The following is a 14,299-nucleotide window of genomic DNA, read 5'->3' as shown; positions in this document are numbered from 1 at the left end:
TTTAAGAAATATCAACATGGTGCTTTGCATAGCACTTAGTAGAGACTTAAGAAATATTCCTAGTATGCTTGACAAGTATAATAAGCACTTGACAGATGTCAGCACAGAGGCTGGCATATAATATGTACTTAATATCAATGCTTTGGGTCAGCTAGATGGCACAATGGATGGGTCTGAAGTCAGAAAGAATGTCTTATTAAATTTAATTCTAGTGTTAAGATACTTATTAGCTGTGTGAACCCTGGCCAAGTCACTTAGCCTTGTTTGCCTAAGATCCTTATATATAAAATGAGCTGGAGAAGGACATGGCAAACCACTCCCGCATCTTTACCAAAAAATTCTTAAATAGGGTAATAAAGAGTCAGATATGATTGAAAAACAAACAAATGGTGGGATTAATTGATGAACTGATTCTCTTATTTCCCTAGTACTTCTTACCTAGAGGACAATGGGAGAGAAATAGCTAATGGATGGTATGGCAAATAGATTCAACCCAGATAGGCAGCTTCTCAACAACAGAAAGTTTGATTATTGTTCTTGCATCTCTCCTACAGATATAGATGCTCCAAAGGACCTTCAGATTTCAGAACCTACTGAAACCACCTTGCCCCTGCTCTGGAGCCGACCTGTGGCCAAGTTTGAACGATACCGCCTGACCTATAGCTCTTCCACAGGACAGCATAAAGAAGTCCAGTTACCAGCAGATACCACCTCTTATGTTCTGAGAGATCTGAATCCTGGTACTGAATATGCCATCCAACTTGTGGTTGAGAAAGGACGACATAAGAGCAAACCAGCCCGTGTGAAAGGTTCAACAGGTAAGTCACAGCACACCAAGGTTCTATGTAAGTCCATCCATTCACACAAATTTTCTCCCATCTCCAAGAGTCTGACAATGTGCTATTTTATTAAGAGGATTTGAAAAGTATTTTCTTCTTCATTATACAAACTCTACTGAGAACAAACTAGTCATATTCCATGCACCCAATCTGATATTTTTTTCTTTCCTTTGGCATCAATGGCTGTCTAAATGAACCACTTTACATTAATTATTGCTTTCTCAGGAAATGTACTATCTCATATGATTCTTAATGTGTGATTTTCAAAAGTTTCTAGCTAATTCTCATTTTTCTTTCCTCTCCCCAGAAGCCACGTATTAATTGCTTTTTAAAATCATCTTTCTCTCTCTTTTTAAGGAAGCCCAAGAGGTTTGTGGTAATCCTTTGGATATCTTTTTTTTTCCTGCCACTATTCTCATTGCAGGTTTCTTTCTTCTATCCAGGATCATTATAACAGAACTGCCTTTTCCTTTTAATCCCTCCCTCAGTAGTTAAAAAAGATGAGGATAATTTTTGTAGATTAATCATATGAGAACTGCTGACATATTTCACCAGTAATGACAAAAATATTGAAGTATATATTAAATCACAAAAACCAGAGATTTCTAGTAATTTCTATGTGGATAATATGCTCCTATCAAATTAGAATATATCACTATCTTTAGAGTTTTAATGATAATAGGTTTTCATTTTTAATATAATTCAGGTTAGCCTTATTGAGTTCCTATCGTTCATTTAGTGATGAACTAAGGGCTATGGCAAAAGGGGTAAATGAATAGTGCCTGCTGCATAATAGGTGATCAATTAATTATTGGCCTTGGACTTTCAACTTGTTGACACACTGAAGGCAGTAAGACAAACACACAACACTTATCATGTCTTGAGTGCAATTTAAGACTGAACATTCCAAAGGCAAAATATTTGTCATGAATAAGGCTAAGGGAAGTCAAAAAGCATGGTATTGTAGAAGGGGCACTGGATTTATTGTGGGAAGACCTGGGTTCAAAGTTAAACACTGCTGTTTTGTTATCTATATGATTTTAAGCAAGTTCTTTCTGCCTGTCTGTTCCATGTTCGCTTCATCTCTAAAATGAGGGATGGGGGGATGGCTATATACTGACATATTCTCCGAGGTACCCTCCTACTCAGTGTTCTCTTATCCTTTCATCCAAAAGAAGAAAATCAGTGTACATGAATGAAATGAGAAGTTCCTTGTAAGAGGTGGCATTTGAGTGCATTCTTAAAGAATGGAGGAGGTTTGAATTATCAAAAAATGGGTTGGGCAGATAACTAAATCTGAAGGAACATACTGAAAAGATTTGTGTAAATTATGTGTCATCTTTTAAGTATTCTTGAGCCAACATCCCACTTATCTAGGAAGAAATAATTAGAATTACTTTCTTAAGTTTGACCTTTGGGAGTTTTAAGGTCATTCCTAAGTTTAAGAAGGATAATGAAGAAGAGGTAGTTTGGTATAATAGAATAAACCTAGGATCTGTAGTCTGAGAATTTGGATCCATATAGCAGCCCTTCTGCTTTGCTGCCTCTGTGCCTAAGTTCTTTTACTTCCTCTGGCATTTGGTTTCTTCATTTGTAAAATGAAAAGGACATAGTGAAATTGGCATTTGCTTTGGAATAAGAGGACTTGAATTCAAAACTCATCCCTGAGGCTTATTACCCACTTATGATTTTGGACAAATTCTCATCTTCCCTGAGTCTCAATTTTCTTATCTGTAAATAATAATAATGATGACTGATGCTGATATAATGTTTACCATTTGCAAAACACTTTGCATATATAATTTTATCTAGATGGCATCTGATGTTCCCTTATAGTTCTAGATCTCTAAATCTTTGATCCCTGTGAATCAATAGTCTTGAAAATACCCTCTAGATCAGGGAACAATCTAAATATAGTAGAAATTGAAAGATTTAAAATCAGACATCGAGCCTTATTTGATGTAGGGAGGACCCCAAAATTAGCCAACCATACAAACACACACACACAGAGACACACACACATATCACTCATATCTCCATTCTTCTATTTCTCCTTTATTTTGACAATTACTGTATATAATAGACAGAGAAACAAATTGAGGTGAAGAGGTAAAGGGGAGAGAGAAAAAGAAGGAAAAGGGGTGTGGAGAGAGAGAAAGAATACATGTCTCAGCCCAGAATTCATCATAAAACAACTTGTTTCACCTGATCCCTTCCTCCTTTTCCACTCTTCTTATTCTCCTTACCCTCTCCTCCTTACTCTAAGCTACCTTACTTCCTTTCACATACCCAATGAGTGAATGACACTAGCCTCTTTACTGTTTCTTTCACAAAATTCTTCATCTTCTAACTGAGCATTTTCTCTGTCTGTTCCCCCATGCCTGGAACACTCTCTTATGTTTGACTCCTACCTTCTCTGGCTTCCTTCAAGACTCAGCTGAAAAATCTACCTATAGCAAGAACCTTTTCCCAATTGTTAATGTGACTTTCCTCTGATATTTCCTGCAATTTATTCTCTGTACCTGTTGTTTGTATATAGGTTGTTGTTTGTTGTTTTTGTTTTTTTGCCTATCCTCCATTAGACTTTAAACTACTTAAGAGCAGTCATCCTGTTCTGACTTTTTTTGTATCCTCAAAATTTATCATGATGCCTGGCAGAGTAGATATTTAATAAATGCTGTTTGACTGGCTGTGCAAAAATACTAACATCAGCTCTCCATGCTCATTCCATGCTCTATGACCTTGACCTCAGCAGAACCAGGAAAAAAAGAACCTGTTAAATAGGAACACAAGATCTATGCCCGAAGCTGCTCTGTACTTCCTTCTGGGTACTCTTGGCTTATAGACAGCCTTTTTAAATCCTGAAAGCACTATTTTAATATGGTGCTTTTATTCATACACTAATTCCTTGGGTTTTTTTTTTGTTTGTTTAAAAGGAATCAAAATATCTATTTTGATGTATTAATCATCCTTCAGAGCAGAAGGAACATCCTTCAGAGCAGAAGGAAAGTTCAAGTCCCTTTCACATCTGATATACTTCTTTCTAAGTATAAAGTCTCAGAGACCTGGCTTCTTAAACTCAAGTTTGCTATAACATGTAGCTTTCTATTATTTAGAAAAGGATAGAAATTTTGGCTAATATCCTTTGCTACCAACCCTGTTCTCCTCTCCCTTTCAGAGTATATGGGTAAGGATCTGGATTATGATTTCATTGATCAATGAATCTTACTAAAAAAAGAAAGAGAGAGAGAGAGAAGAAAAAAATAATATTTCACAGCATTCACTTTTTCCCTTTGGAAACCTATTAAAAAGCTGATTTCGTCTTCTATAAGTCTAAGTAATGGAAACCCCCAGATAACTACAAATTTCATTTTAATCAATAGTTCCCACCTTATTTCCTCCCAGGCCTTTTAGAGAAGACTAGGTAAAAGGGGAACAAGGTGTCTATACTGATCTGAGTCTCTCATCACCCTGCTGGTAGATTTAAGATATTCAGAGAAATGGCCAAGAGGTAGAAATCAATAAATATTTCTTGAACATGGTCAAGGGTGCTATGGCAGATTCAAAAGTAGAAGATTGTATGTTTCCTAGCCATTAAAAGCTTACAGGAAAATGATGGTGAAGGAATTAGAAGATAGAAAAGAAAATGGGGAAAGAAAAAGGGAAAATGAGAAAGGATCAAGATAGCATGGTAAAAATCACAGAAAGAATGCCTAAACTTGCAGTCCAAAGAGATCCAGGTTTCCTTCCCACCTCCAATATTTAGCAGATATATGAGTGGGCAAAATTTTTTATCTCATTGAGCCTAAGTTTCTTCAGCTATAAAATGGGACAATAGCCGCAGCATTATTTACTTTATAGAATTATTGCAAGACTCATAAGAGGGGAGAGGAAGTATATATAAAGTATTATGCAAGCCCTTAAGCTCCATATAAAGGTTAATTACCATTATTATTTTGGAGATAAAGATAAAAGAGCTAAAAATTTAGATGTTTTACCCAAAAAAGTAAATAATCAGTAGTTGAATATATCTTGACAGTAGAATTACTTCTTTTCATTTCAGTGTTCTGAGGTAGCAGGCTGCTAAGCTGAGAAATAACATACCTGTCCATATAACTATGCTTTATCAGGTTGTTGAGGAGATGACTATTTCAAGGTGGTCTGGCCTTGGTAATTCATAAGCTCTAAAACCAATAGTGAACTGACACTCTGACAAAGGAGGCATGGATCAGAGGACCTCTCTATCTGCATGATTTAAATAGTTAATAATGGCCTATGATGTGCCAGACACTATGATAGGTGCTGGAAACCCAAAGGCAATGACAAAATGATAATCTCCATCCTCAAGGAGCTAACATCCTACTAGAGGAAAATATCCAATGCACTGAGAAGTCAATATAAAATGTGTACAGAGCAAATGCAAAGTAAATTAGGAAAATAGTTTGTTGTTGTTCAGTTGTATGTATAGTATGGGCTAGCTCCCTGGAGGGCTTTAGGGTCAGCCAGAGTCAAGACAAATTAAAGTCCTTGGTCTTTAAGGGAAGAAGTGAAGGAGGCAGGCAAGCTGCCATGAGGCTTGCCAAAGATGTCTCCTGGATTCTGAAGTCCGGAGTCACCAGCCTCTCTCCTCCTCATCCTGCCTGCTGCCAAATTACTCTCCCTTCCCTCACTCCATCCCACAATCCTTGCCTACAATTATATTACTATTAAATATTCAGCAAGCACCAAAGGTGAGGAGAGCCATGATCCAAATATATGCTAATAGAGTCATTATCTCACATCAAATAGGTAACTAGCCTGAAATGCTCTGCATTCTCAGATTCAAGTACACCTTTTCAGAGTTTCAGTCCTCTACTATTGTGTCCAAAACCTGTAACCCCATTTTAGGATACTCTTGGCAAAGATTATGGAGTGCTCTTTGCTATTTCCTTCTGCAGATGAGAAACGGTGGCAAATCGAATTAAGTTACTTATCCAGGGTCACACAGCTAGTAAGTGTCTAAAGTCATATTTGAACTCAGGAAGATGTCTTCTTGATTCCAATCCCACTGGTCTATCTGCTGTACCTAGGAAAACTGAGTGGGAGACACACACAAAAAAAATACAGGAGGTCACAAAAGGCCTCATATTAGAGGAAGCACCTGAGCTGGACTTTGAAATGACCTAGAGATTTTCATAGGCAAAGGCAAGAAGAGTAAAATATCCTCAGCAGGAAGGGAACCTGTGTCCATGCCACTTCAAATTCATGTCTCTGTTGTCCAAATCACTGTTGTCTTCCTAAATAAAATTTAAAAGATAAAGAGGAGCAATATTCATTTTTGAGTATGCCTGAAACAGCTTACAAAAGAAAACAAGAAAGCAAAAAGAAAACAAATTTGCTCACTAGCAATGGCAGTTTGGGAGGAGACAGGTCATACCCAAAGGTCAGGCATTATGTTCCTCAGCCAGGAATTATTCACATTGCAGAGTCTTCTCTATCAAGCATAACATCCACCTCACTGGAGGAAGTTGGTAGTAATGGACAGCATCTGCAAATAAAGCAGGGGAGAGTAGATATACTGTGTTGTCACATTTACCCTTTGGATGCATGCTTCTGCCTTGACATTACAACAAATTTTATGGATACTGCATTTGATTACATCCAATATCAAAACAGGAAGTTAATTAGTCAACAAATATTAAGTGCCTACTATATATTAGGTGCTATGGAGATACAAAGAAAAGCTCTCGTTGAGAGTATCTTAACAGGGAAGACAACATGCGAATAACTACATACAAGATAAAACACAGGATAAATTGGAAATTATCTCAAGGGAAGACATCAGAAGTAATGGGGTTCAGGAAATATTTCTTGTAGAAGGTAGAATTGTAGCTGAGATTTTGAGGGAAATCAAAGGAAGCCAGGAGAAATAGGAGAGGAGGGAGAAAATTCTAGGTGTGGGGATCTCTGTCCATTATGATAATACTGAAAGGAAGGATATGAGTGATATGTTTTGTCCTAAGAACAGCACAGGTCAGTATCAATGGGCAGTAGAGATATGAAATCTAAGAAATCTGGAAAGTTAGAAGGGGGCAAGAATAGGTTACAAAGAACTTTGAATGTCAGGGGATTTTATATTGTATCCTAGAGGTGATAGGGAACTACGGGAGTTTATTGAGTATGGAGGGAGGCAGTGGCTTTTTTCTTGGTTATACCAAGATTAAAATGTTCCCAACTGGTACAGACTACTGAAAATATTCTTTTCTGTTATTCCTCTTGACTCTCTTTGGGTCTGGGTCAAATTGTAGGGGAGAAGGCCTTAGGAATCCTCAAGAGTTTTCACTCTTACTATATACCATTATTGTCCCCTGGAGGTGATTCTTTTATAAGACCATAACATAATAGAATTGTAGCTGAAAGGGATCTCAGAAGTCATCTAGCTCAACCTCCAAATTTTATAGTTGAGGAAACTAAGATAACAGAGAGATTAAATAATTTACCAAGAGTCATTCAGGTATTAAGTATCTGAAGTGGATTATGAACTCAAATCTGTTTTCTTTTTTTTTTTCTTCTGATAGATTCTGTTATTTATGATATACTGTTCTGATTTTTTCTTTAAAAAATTAATATCTTTTAACATCACTTTCATTCTTCCTGTTTGTCCCCCTTTCCCACTCAAAGAACCATTCTTTATAATAAAAAATTTTTAAAAGAAGGGGAAAGTAATTCAGCAAAATTAACCAACACATTAATCAATTTTATAATATAAGCAGTGTTCTACATCACAGTCCCCCATCTTTTCATAGAAGAGTGGGAGGTGCTTTAGTACATTCCTATATCTCTTCTTCAGGGGCAACTTTGAGCAGTTCCATTACCTAGCATCAAGTTGCGTTATATAGTTGTTGATGATATTCTATTTACATTGTTGCAGTCAATATGTATGTTGTTTTGCTACTTATACTTTACCTCCTTTCCTATAGGTGGTTCCATACCCCTTATGTTTTTCAAATTCTTCACCCTCTACAATGCAAAAATACTATCCTTTCTTTTGTTAGCTGAGAGGATTCTGGTTCTTCTCAGATATCCAGCCATTGGTGAAAATCACGTCTCACAAATAAGAATGGTTCTAATAAACCTAAAAGGCAATGTTCTTAGAAGTCTCACCCCAACTCATAAACCCATAGTTATAAATACAAAACTATAGAAAAATCTTTCAGGGACATCCCCAAGAAAGGCCCTTTTCATTGAGAAATGCCAAGCAGCCCATTGTCAAAGAACTATACAACACAAAGAAAACATTTTGCCCAAAGGGTAGGAAGCACACAGATATGTGATTCATGATTGGAATGTCAATAACCTCAGACGTGTTTGTTTTTCCCTATCCAGGATATTCTCTATTACTAATTATACTTGGAGCTGGACATGACTCTGTTAGCTACTTCAATGTTATCTGCTCTTTTATTTAAATTATAATATTTGCCACATTTCCCTTTCCCCATTATTTTTTCTTAGTTATTATTTCTTTATTTTATATAATTATACATTCGTTCACTTTATTATACCTTTCACACATTCCTCTGTCATTTGCTTCATCAGTCCTTCTAGCACTTTATCCTGCTTGCTTATATCTCTTTCATCATGATTGTTAGGTAATGGAGTTCTGCAGGCTGACCCACAATGAGTTACCTGAACACTTTTCATTGTTCTCAAAGGCCAATGATAAGAGTGATTTCCAAACCATTAAGTCATTGCCAAGTACAAATTAATTACTTCCGAAAAGGCACAGAATAACATATAGGGCATCAAAAATAAATTCCAATTCTAACACTAAATGACTTTTTGTGATAGGTATTTATTCCAGTCATCATCTTAGAGTGTGTGTTTTGTGTGTTTATATATATATATATATATATGTGTGTGTGTGTGTGTGTGTGTGTATGTGTGTATGTATGTACATATATATATTATTCTGTTTTGTTTTGAAAATGGCAAGGATTCTGCATTTATATAAAAAAAGGGAAGAGAACATGGAAACCATATAATCCAATTTCCTTATTTTACAAGTCAGATTTCTTTGGGGTTTCCATCTAGAGTTCCTTTTGAGACAATCTGTGGCAAAAAACATAAGCGTGGGTGGGGGATGGGAGGGGTAAAGGGAACATAATTTAAAAATAAATACACAGTACTCTTAGAGTAGGTAATATAATTAAGGGATTGAATTCTATGTTTTTTGCATCTACTTCTTTTGTCTCTACCTCAATTTCTTTATCTCTATATATCTGCCCTTTAATTTTCTTGTTTCTATCTGTCTTTGTGTTTTTATTCACTTTGGTCTTTGTCTCTTTCTCTCCTTGTATATGTATCTATCTTTCCATTTATCTCTTAGTCTTTCTCAAGATCTCTCTGCTTCCCATTGATTTATATCTAAAAAGAAAAGTCCTTAAGTTTTAAGGAAATTATATTACTATCATTATTAAAAGTTATTACATAGCAAACATTTATTAAGTCACGATAGCAAAAGCAGGGTTCACTCAAAGCCTTTTTCAACCCAGTCAGACCTGTTAGAACTTGTACTTCACTAGAGTAATCTTAGTAAAACCAAAGCTGCCTTAATTATGCTGAAAGGAAGCTTTTATTATTTTGTGGATACCACAAATAGCCAAAGGAAAGCCTCTGGCACATTGAGTATATCTGCTTTTTGGAATATTTTTGGAAGGAAAATGATCAAGCACTACACACACTATGGAGGAAAGATATGTCCTAGTGGCAATTATGCCCCCACTTGTGAAATCCTGTATCCACTATAGAACAGTATACCATGAAATTAAGTCCTTATACTCCATAAAGGAAGATTTGGGCATGATTATGTGAGGCAATTTGAATAAGGGTAAGTGACAGAAAGAAAAAAAAAATTGTCTATCAAGAATAGAAATGTCCAACTTACCCTGCCTTACTTCTCCACTGATTTTTCCCTTCAGGCAGAGAGTGTTGTTTGCCTGGTAGCAAAGAGAGCTATTCAAATAAGTACATGTGATTTGATATCTAAAATTCCTTTGACAGGTACCAAAACCGTTACTAAGAGATGATTTAAAATTCATTTGCTATTAGGAAATAGATCACACTGACTTCAGTCATCTAACATTTATAAAATACCTACTATGCTCAATATCTTAATGCTGAGTCTAGGGAAAATTAAAAAAAAAAAAAAAAGACCAGGCTCCCGCTGTAGAAGATTTTACACATGAAGATTCATTAGCTTTAGAAGAGGTAGAAATCTATGTGATCATCTAATCTAGAATTCTTATTTTCCAAATGAGGAAACTGAAGTCCAGGAAGTTTAAGGGACTTTGCCTAAAGTCTCTGAGCCAGAAACCAACAAAGCTTGATTACAAACCCACTTCTTCTGACCTCTAAATCCAGTGTTCTCCTGTCTAGTTCACACTGCTCTTGATTCACTGCTGTGATTAAGTTTAGTAGTTAAGGGAAAGATTGGAAGAAAGTGAGGAGGAAACTAAAATTAAGGAAGGATAGGAGGGTTCATATTCAACTGTTTCACTATTTTGCATGTTACCATCCCTACTCTGATTTTTATTTTACCCAGGTAAATTTTATTCTTCTTTCAACATTGTAAGCAATATAATTGCAAGCATAATCATAAGGAGACTTGGAGCCAAGAGACAAAAAAGTATACCTACCTTACGGGGATGTGGGGAAAATTAAATGAGATAATATAAAGCTGTGCAAACTTTTAAAGTGCTATGTAGCTCTTAAATTCAGCTTCTGACACCACTTAGGTATGTGATCTCATGGCAAGTCATGTAACCTCTTCTTGCTTTGGTACTCTTTCCCAGAGTTATTGTAAGAATCAAATAATAATTGTAAAGCACTTCGCACAATGTCTGGCAATTCTAAGCTTTATATAATTGTTACTGTTTTTGTAGTTTTCATCTTTACATTATTATACAGTACAACTCTCCTATTCCATATTAGAGATCTCTAATTCATCACGGCTTAAGATAAGAAATATATAAGTTAGTAGTTCTTGAAGAATTAGATATGCCTCTGTGAGTCAGAAGTTATGGGCCTTCTAGTTTGGGACTAGGACTTGGCCAAGCTTACATTCCTTTGGTGTTAGCTTTGAAAACTCAGGGTCATTTGCATATCCTAATGACCACTGTAACTTTAGGGGAGCTATGGAGCTATGCCTAGAAAATGTTCTAAATTTTCAATACTTATATAAAGAATATTATGAGCATTTAAATTCTACCTTCTAAACCAGGTTAAGTCATAGGGAAACAACTTTTCTAGGCAGAAAAGTTTAGGTTTGATCAATTCACTCATATAGATGAAATGGTTTCATATAGAATAGCACCCACAGCATTTTGTTTTCTGATTTCTCTACTTCAAGACATCTTTGTTAATCATTTAACTGCTGACTTTTTGTCCTTCTTCAGAAGAAGAACCAGAGTTCGCAAACCTTACCGTGACAGATGTTAGCTGGGATGCCCTCAAACTCAACTGGATGGCAGCAGATGGGGCTTATGACAGCTTTGTCATTCAGGTGCAGGAGGCTAACAAATTGGAAGAGGTTCAGAATCTTACAGTATCTGGCAGTCTAAGAACTGTGAATATCACAGGCCTCCAAGCTGCCACCCCCTATAGAATCACCATCTATGGGGTGATTCAGACCTACAGAACACATCCCCTTTCTGCTGAAACTTCTACAGGTATTTTTTCCATTTACCAACCCACTTACTTTGTCCTTCAACAAGTATATCTCTGGCAAGTTCTATCTAAGAACTCTTTAAATTCTATTTAAGAATCAGGTTGACCAGATGGGACTAGCATTGAAAATGTGTGGTTTCTTCACCAATTCTCTATCCTTACAGATATAATAACATTTACCACTCAATAATTTACTGTTTTCTTTGTTTAGGTATTAAATTTACACATGTCATAGCAATAAGGAGTAATTTCTTCTAGCTAGAAAACTAATTGCTCATTTCAGTCCTCACCCAACTTGTTATACTGCTAAACTCTTTTTAGGAAGCCATGACATGAAAGGAAAACAAAATAATTGGGAAGAATTGTGTTTCCCTGAACATAATGTTAAAGATCTCCTTGAGTGGTTCAGATGTTTACTTTAGTTTGCAATTTGAATACTAAACTAACTATCTGTTTTTCTTCAGAAGAAACTCCTAAACTGGCAGAGTTAACAGTGACAGAAGTTAGCTGGGATTCTCTCAGACTCAACTGGACCACCACTGATGGGGATTATGAGAACTTTGTCATTCAGGTGCAAGAGGCTAACCGGAATCTTAACATCCCAGGAGAACTGAGATCTGTGCATGTGACTGGGCTCACACCTGCTACCCTTTACAGAATCACCATCCATGGAGTGATTCGGGGCTTTAGCACACACCCTCTTTCTATTCAAGCCATCACAGGTATCCTGGACTCACTAATTCATTTAACATTCTTTGCTTTTATTCTTAAAGGACAACTGTGATTTGGGATTAGGTGGACCATAGGCATTTTGTCTTTGACTTATGCCCAACATTCAGCTTCCTTGGCTGACCTTTACTGAATTCTCTTTCTCTCCCTTTTCAAATGTTCCTTTATTTGGATAATTTAGGATAGAGCGATAATTACCACTCCTTCTCTTCAGAAATAGGGCAGCTTTCTCCCCCAAGCCATTGCTGAAGATTAGTCTCAAAGGGGAGGGACTCAGGCTCCACTGAGAGTTTAAGACAATTTCTAACTTGAGGAAAAAGCCCTCAGAGGTTTTAAGAGCTGGGAGGTGATGATAAAGCAATAAAAACCATAAAAGTCTGCACTATTTATCTACCTGGAATGGGAGTTGGAAGCAAATCATTAAAAGCTTTCCATTCTTAGCTTTAGAGAATTGGAGTGCTTAATTTTTGCTGACTATTGTATGTTAAGGATCAGCACAAAAAAAAAAAAAAAAAAAAGGCAGATTCATTTAGTCTTAGACCTGAATCTTTGGACTTGTGTGGATTTGTCATTTCATTAACTCAATAATTCTCTGTCCTCCTTCAGAAGAGGTCCCAAAACTGGGGAACCTCACAGTGGCCAAGGTTAGCTGGGATTCCCTCAAACTCAACTGGACGGCAGCTGATGGGGCCTATGAGATCTTTGTCATTAAGGTGCAGGAGTCTAATAATCTGGAGGAAACCCAGAATCTCACAGTTTCTGGCAAACTTCAGTCTGCTGATATTCTTGGCCTCCAGGCTGAAACCCCTTACACTATTACTTTGTATGGTGTGAGCAGGAACTTCACCACTGAACCCCTTTCTGCTGAAGCCACCACAGGTACCTAAGAATGTCCTGTTCTCACAGTTGCCCATTCCAATGATACAGTCATAAATCAGTCTATAATTAGGATAGATGGAGGAGACATCCAAAGTTTTAGGGTATTCCTCAGTTTCCACTTTGAAACAAGATTGTAGGCAAACTTTGGTGATGAAACTTTTTCTTCTCAATCATTAATCATGGAACTTTTCCTGCTCTCTTTCCATTTCATGACTTTTTTCTTGCAAAGTTTCCTACCATTCCATTTGGGAAATCTATTCATCTTCCCAAAAAGAATCCAAGGCTCTTTCCTAGAGAAAATTCTAACTAATCAGTGAATTTAAAGTTATATTCTGTCGTGATATAAATTGAATTTGCTGAGAGAACGAGCATACATTGTTTTCTTCTGCAAATGTAAAGTATAATCTATTGTCTAAAGTCAGTGACTTATTTGGGATCAAAGGACCTTTAGAAGAGAAGTTGAGGTTAAATGGATCCTGTGACCTTTTAAAACAAATCCATTTTTTTCCCTAACAAATTCCATTTTGCATTTATACCCCATTATTTCCTAAGTGCAGATACAATTTAACATTTAAATACATGTTTTCATGTTTGTAATATCATGTCTCTGAGATTATTCTTCATTCAGGAAAAAATGTCCCCTAGCAGATCATCCAGATCATGCCCTAGTTCCTTTCAATGACTTTTCAAATTTGAATAACTAACTAGCTCTCTGTCCTTATTTAGAGGAGGCACCTAAGCTCAGAAGCTTAACAGTTTCAGAAATTACCTGGAATGCCTTCACACTCAATTGGACTATGGTAAATGGGCCCTACAAGAACGTTGTCATTTGGGTGCAAGAAGTTAATCACCCTGAAGAAATGCACAATCTCACTGTGGCTAGTGTATTGAACTCTATGCAAGTGACAGGTCTCAAGCCAGCCACTCCTTATAAAATCACCATCACTGGTGTGATCAGAGACTATCACACTGAGCCCCTTTCAGCTGAAGCCTCCACAGGTACTTCCTTTTAAATTCCTCAAACTTGGGTAATATAGCCTTAAAGAAGTAGATTTATTTCTCTTTCAAGAAAGAAACTTTGGCTTTGAACAAAGCATTCTCTAGGTGGTGCATATTTATAAACATTCTCCTAAACCTCTCTGAGGCAG

At 36.5% G+C, this 14,299-nt stretch overlaps 1 protein-coding gene and 1 long non-coding RNA gene across 13 annotated transcripts in view; one reads left to right on the top strand and one right to left on the bottom strand.

Moving 5' to 3' along the window:
* Window positions 1-14,299, top strand: part of TNC (tenascin C) — a 109,767-nt gene that overhangs the window by 59,466 nt on the left and 36,002 nt on the right. For 6 of the 8 annotated variants that reach the window (XM_031954190.1, XM_031954188.1, XM_031954186.1 and 3 more), the window contains 5 exons: window positions 555-818; window positions 11,273-11,545; window positions 12,008-12,265; window positions 12,879-13,151; window positions 13,878-14,150. In XM_031954190.1, the coding sequence (XP_031810050.1) occupies window positions 555-818; window positions 11,273-11,545; window positions 12,008-12,265; window positions 12,879-13,151; window positions 13,878-14,150 (1,341 nt within the window). The remainder of the gene's footprint in view (window positions 1-554; window positions 819-11,272; window positions 11,546-12,007; window positions 12,266-12,878; window positions 13,152-13,877; window positions 14,151-14,299) is intronic. The other 2 variants (XM_031954185.1, XM_031954189.1) reach the window with 2 other exon arrangements.
* LOC116421729 overlaps window positions 1-14,299 on the bottom strand; it is a 62,635-nt gene that overhangs the window by 12,770 nt on the left and 35,566 nt on the right. For 4 of the 5 annotated variants that reach the window (XR_004232228.1, XR_004232227.1, XR_004232225.1 and 1 more), the window contains 2 exons: window positions 6,222-6,366; window positions 5,980-6,115 (listed from right to left, as the gene is read on the bottom strand). This is a non-coding gene — a long non-coding RNA (uncharacterized LOC116421729). Of the gene's footprint in view, window positions 1-5,979; window positions 6,116-6,221; window positions 6,367-11,300; window positions 11,390-14,299 lie in introns of all 5 variants that reach the window. The other variant, XR_004232229.1, reaches the window with a different exon arrangement.

The sequence above is a fragment of the Sarcophilus harrisii genome, chromosome 2, assembly GCF_902635505.1.
Source record: "Sarcophilus harrisii chromosome 2, mSarHar1.11, whole genome shotgun sequence".
NCBI lineage: Eukaryota > Metazoa > Chordata > Mammalia > Dasyuromorphia > Dasyuridae > Sarcophilus > Sarcophilus harrisii.
This window is presented reverse-complemented; position numbering and strand designations above follow the sequence as displayed.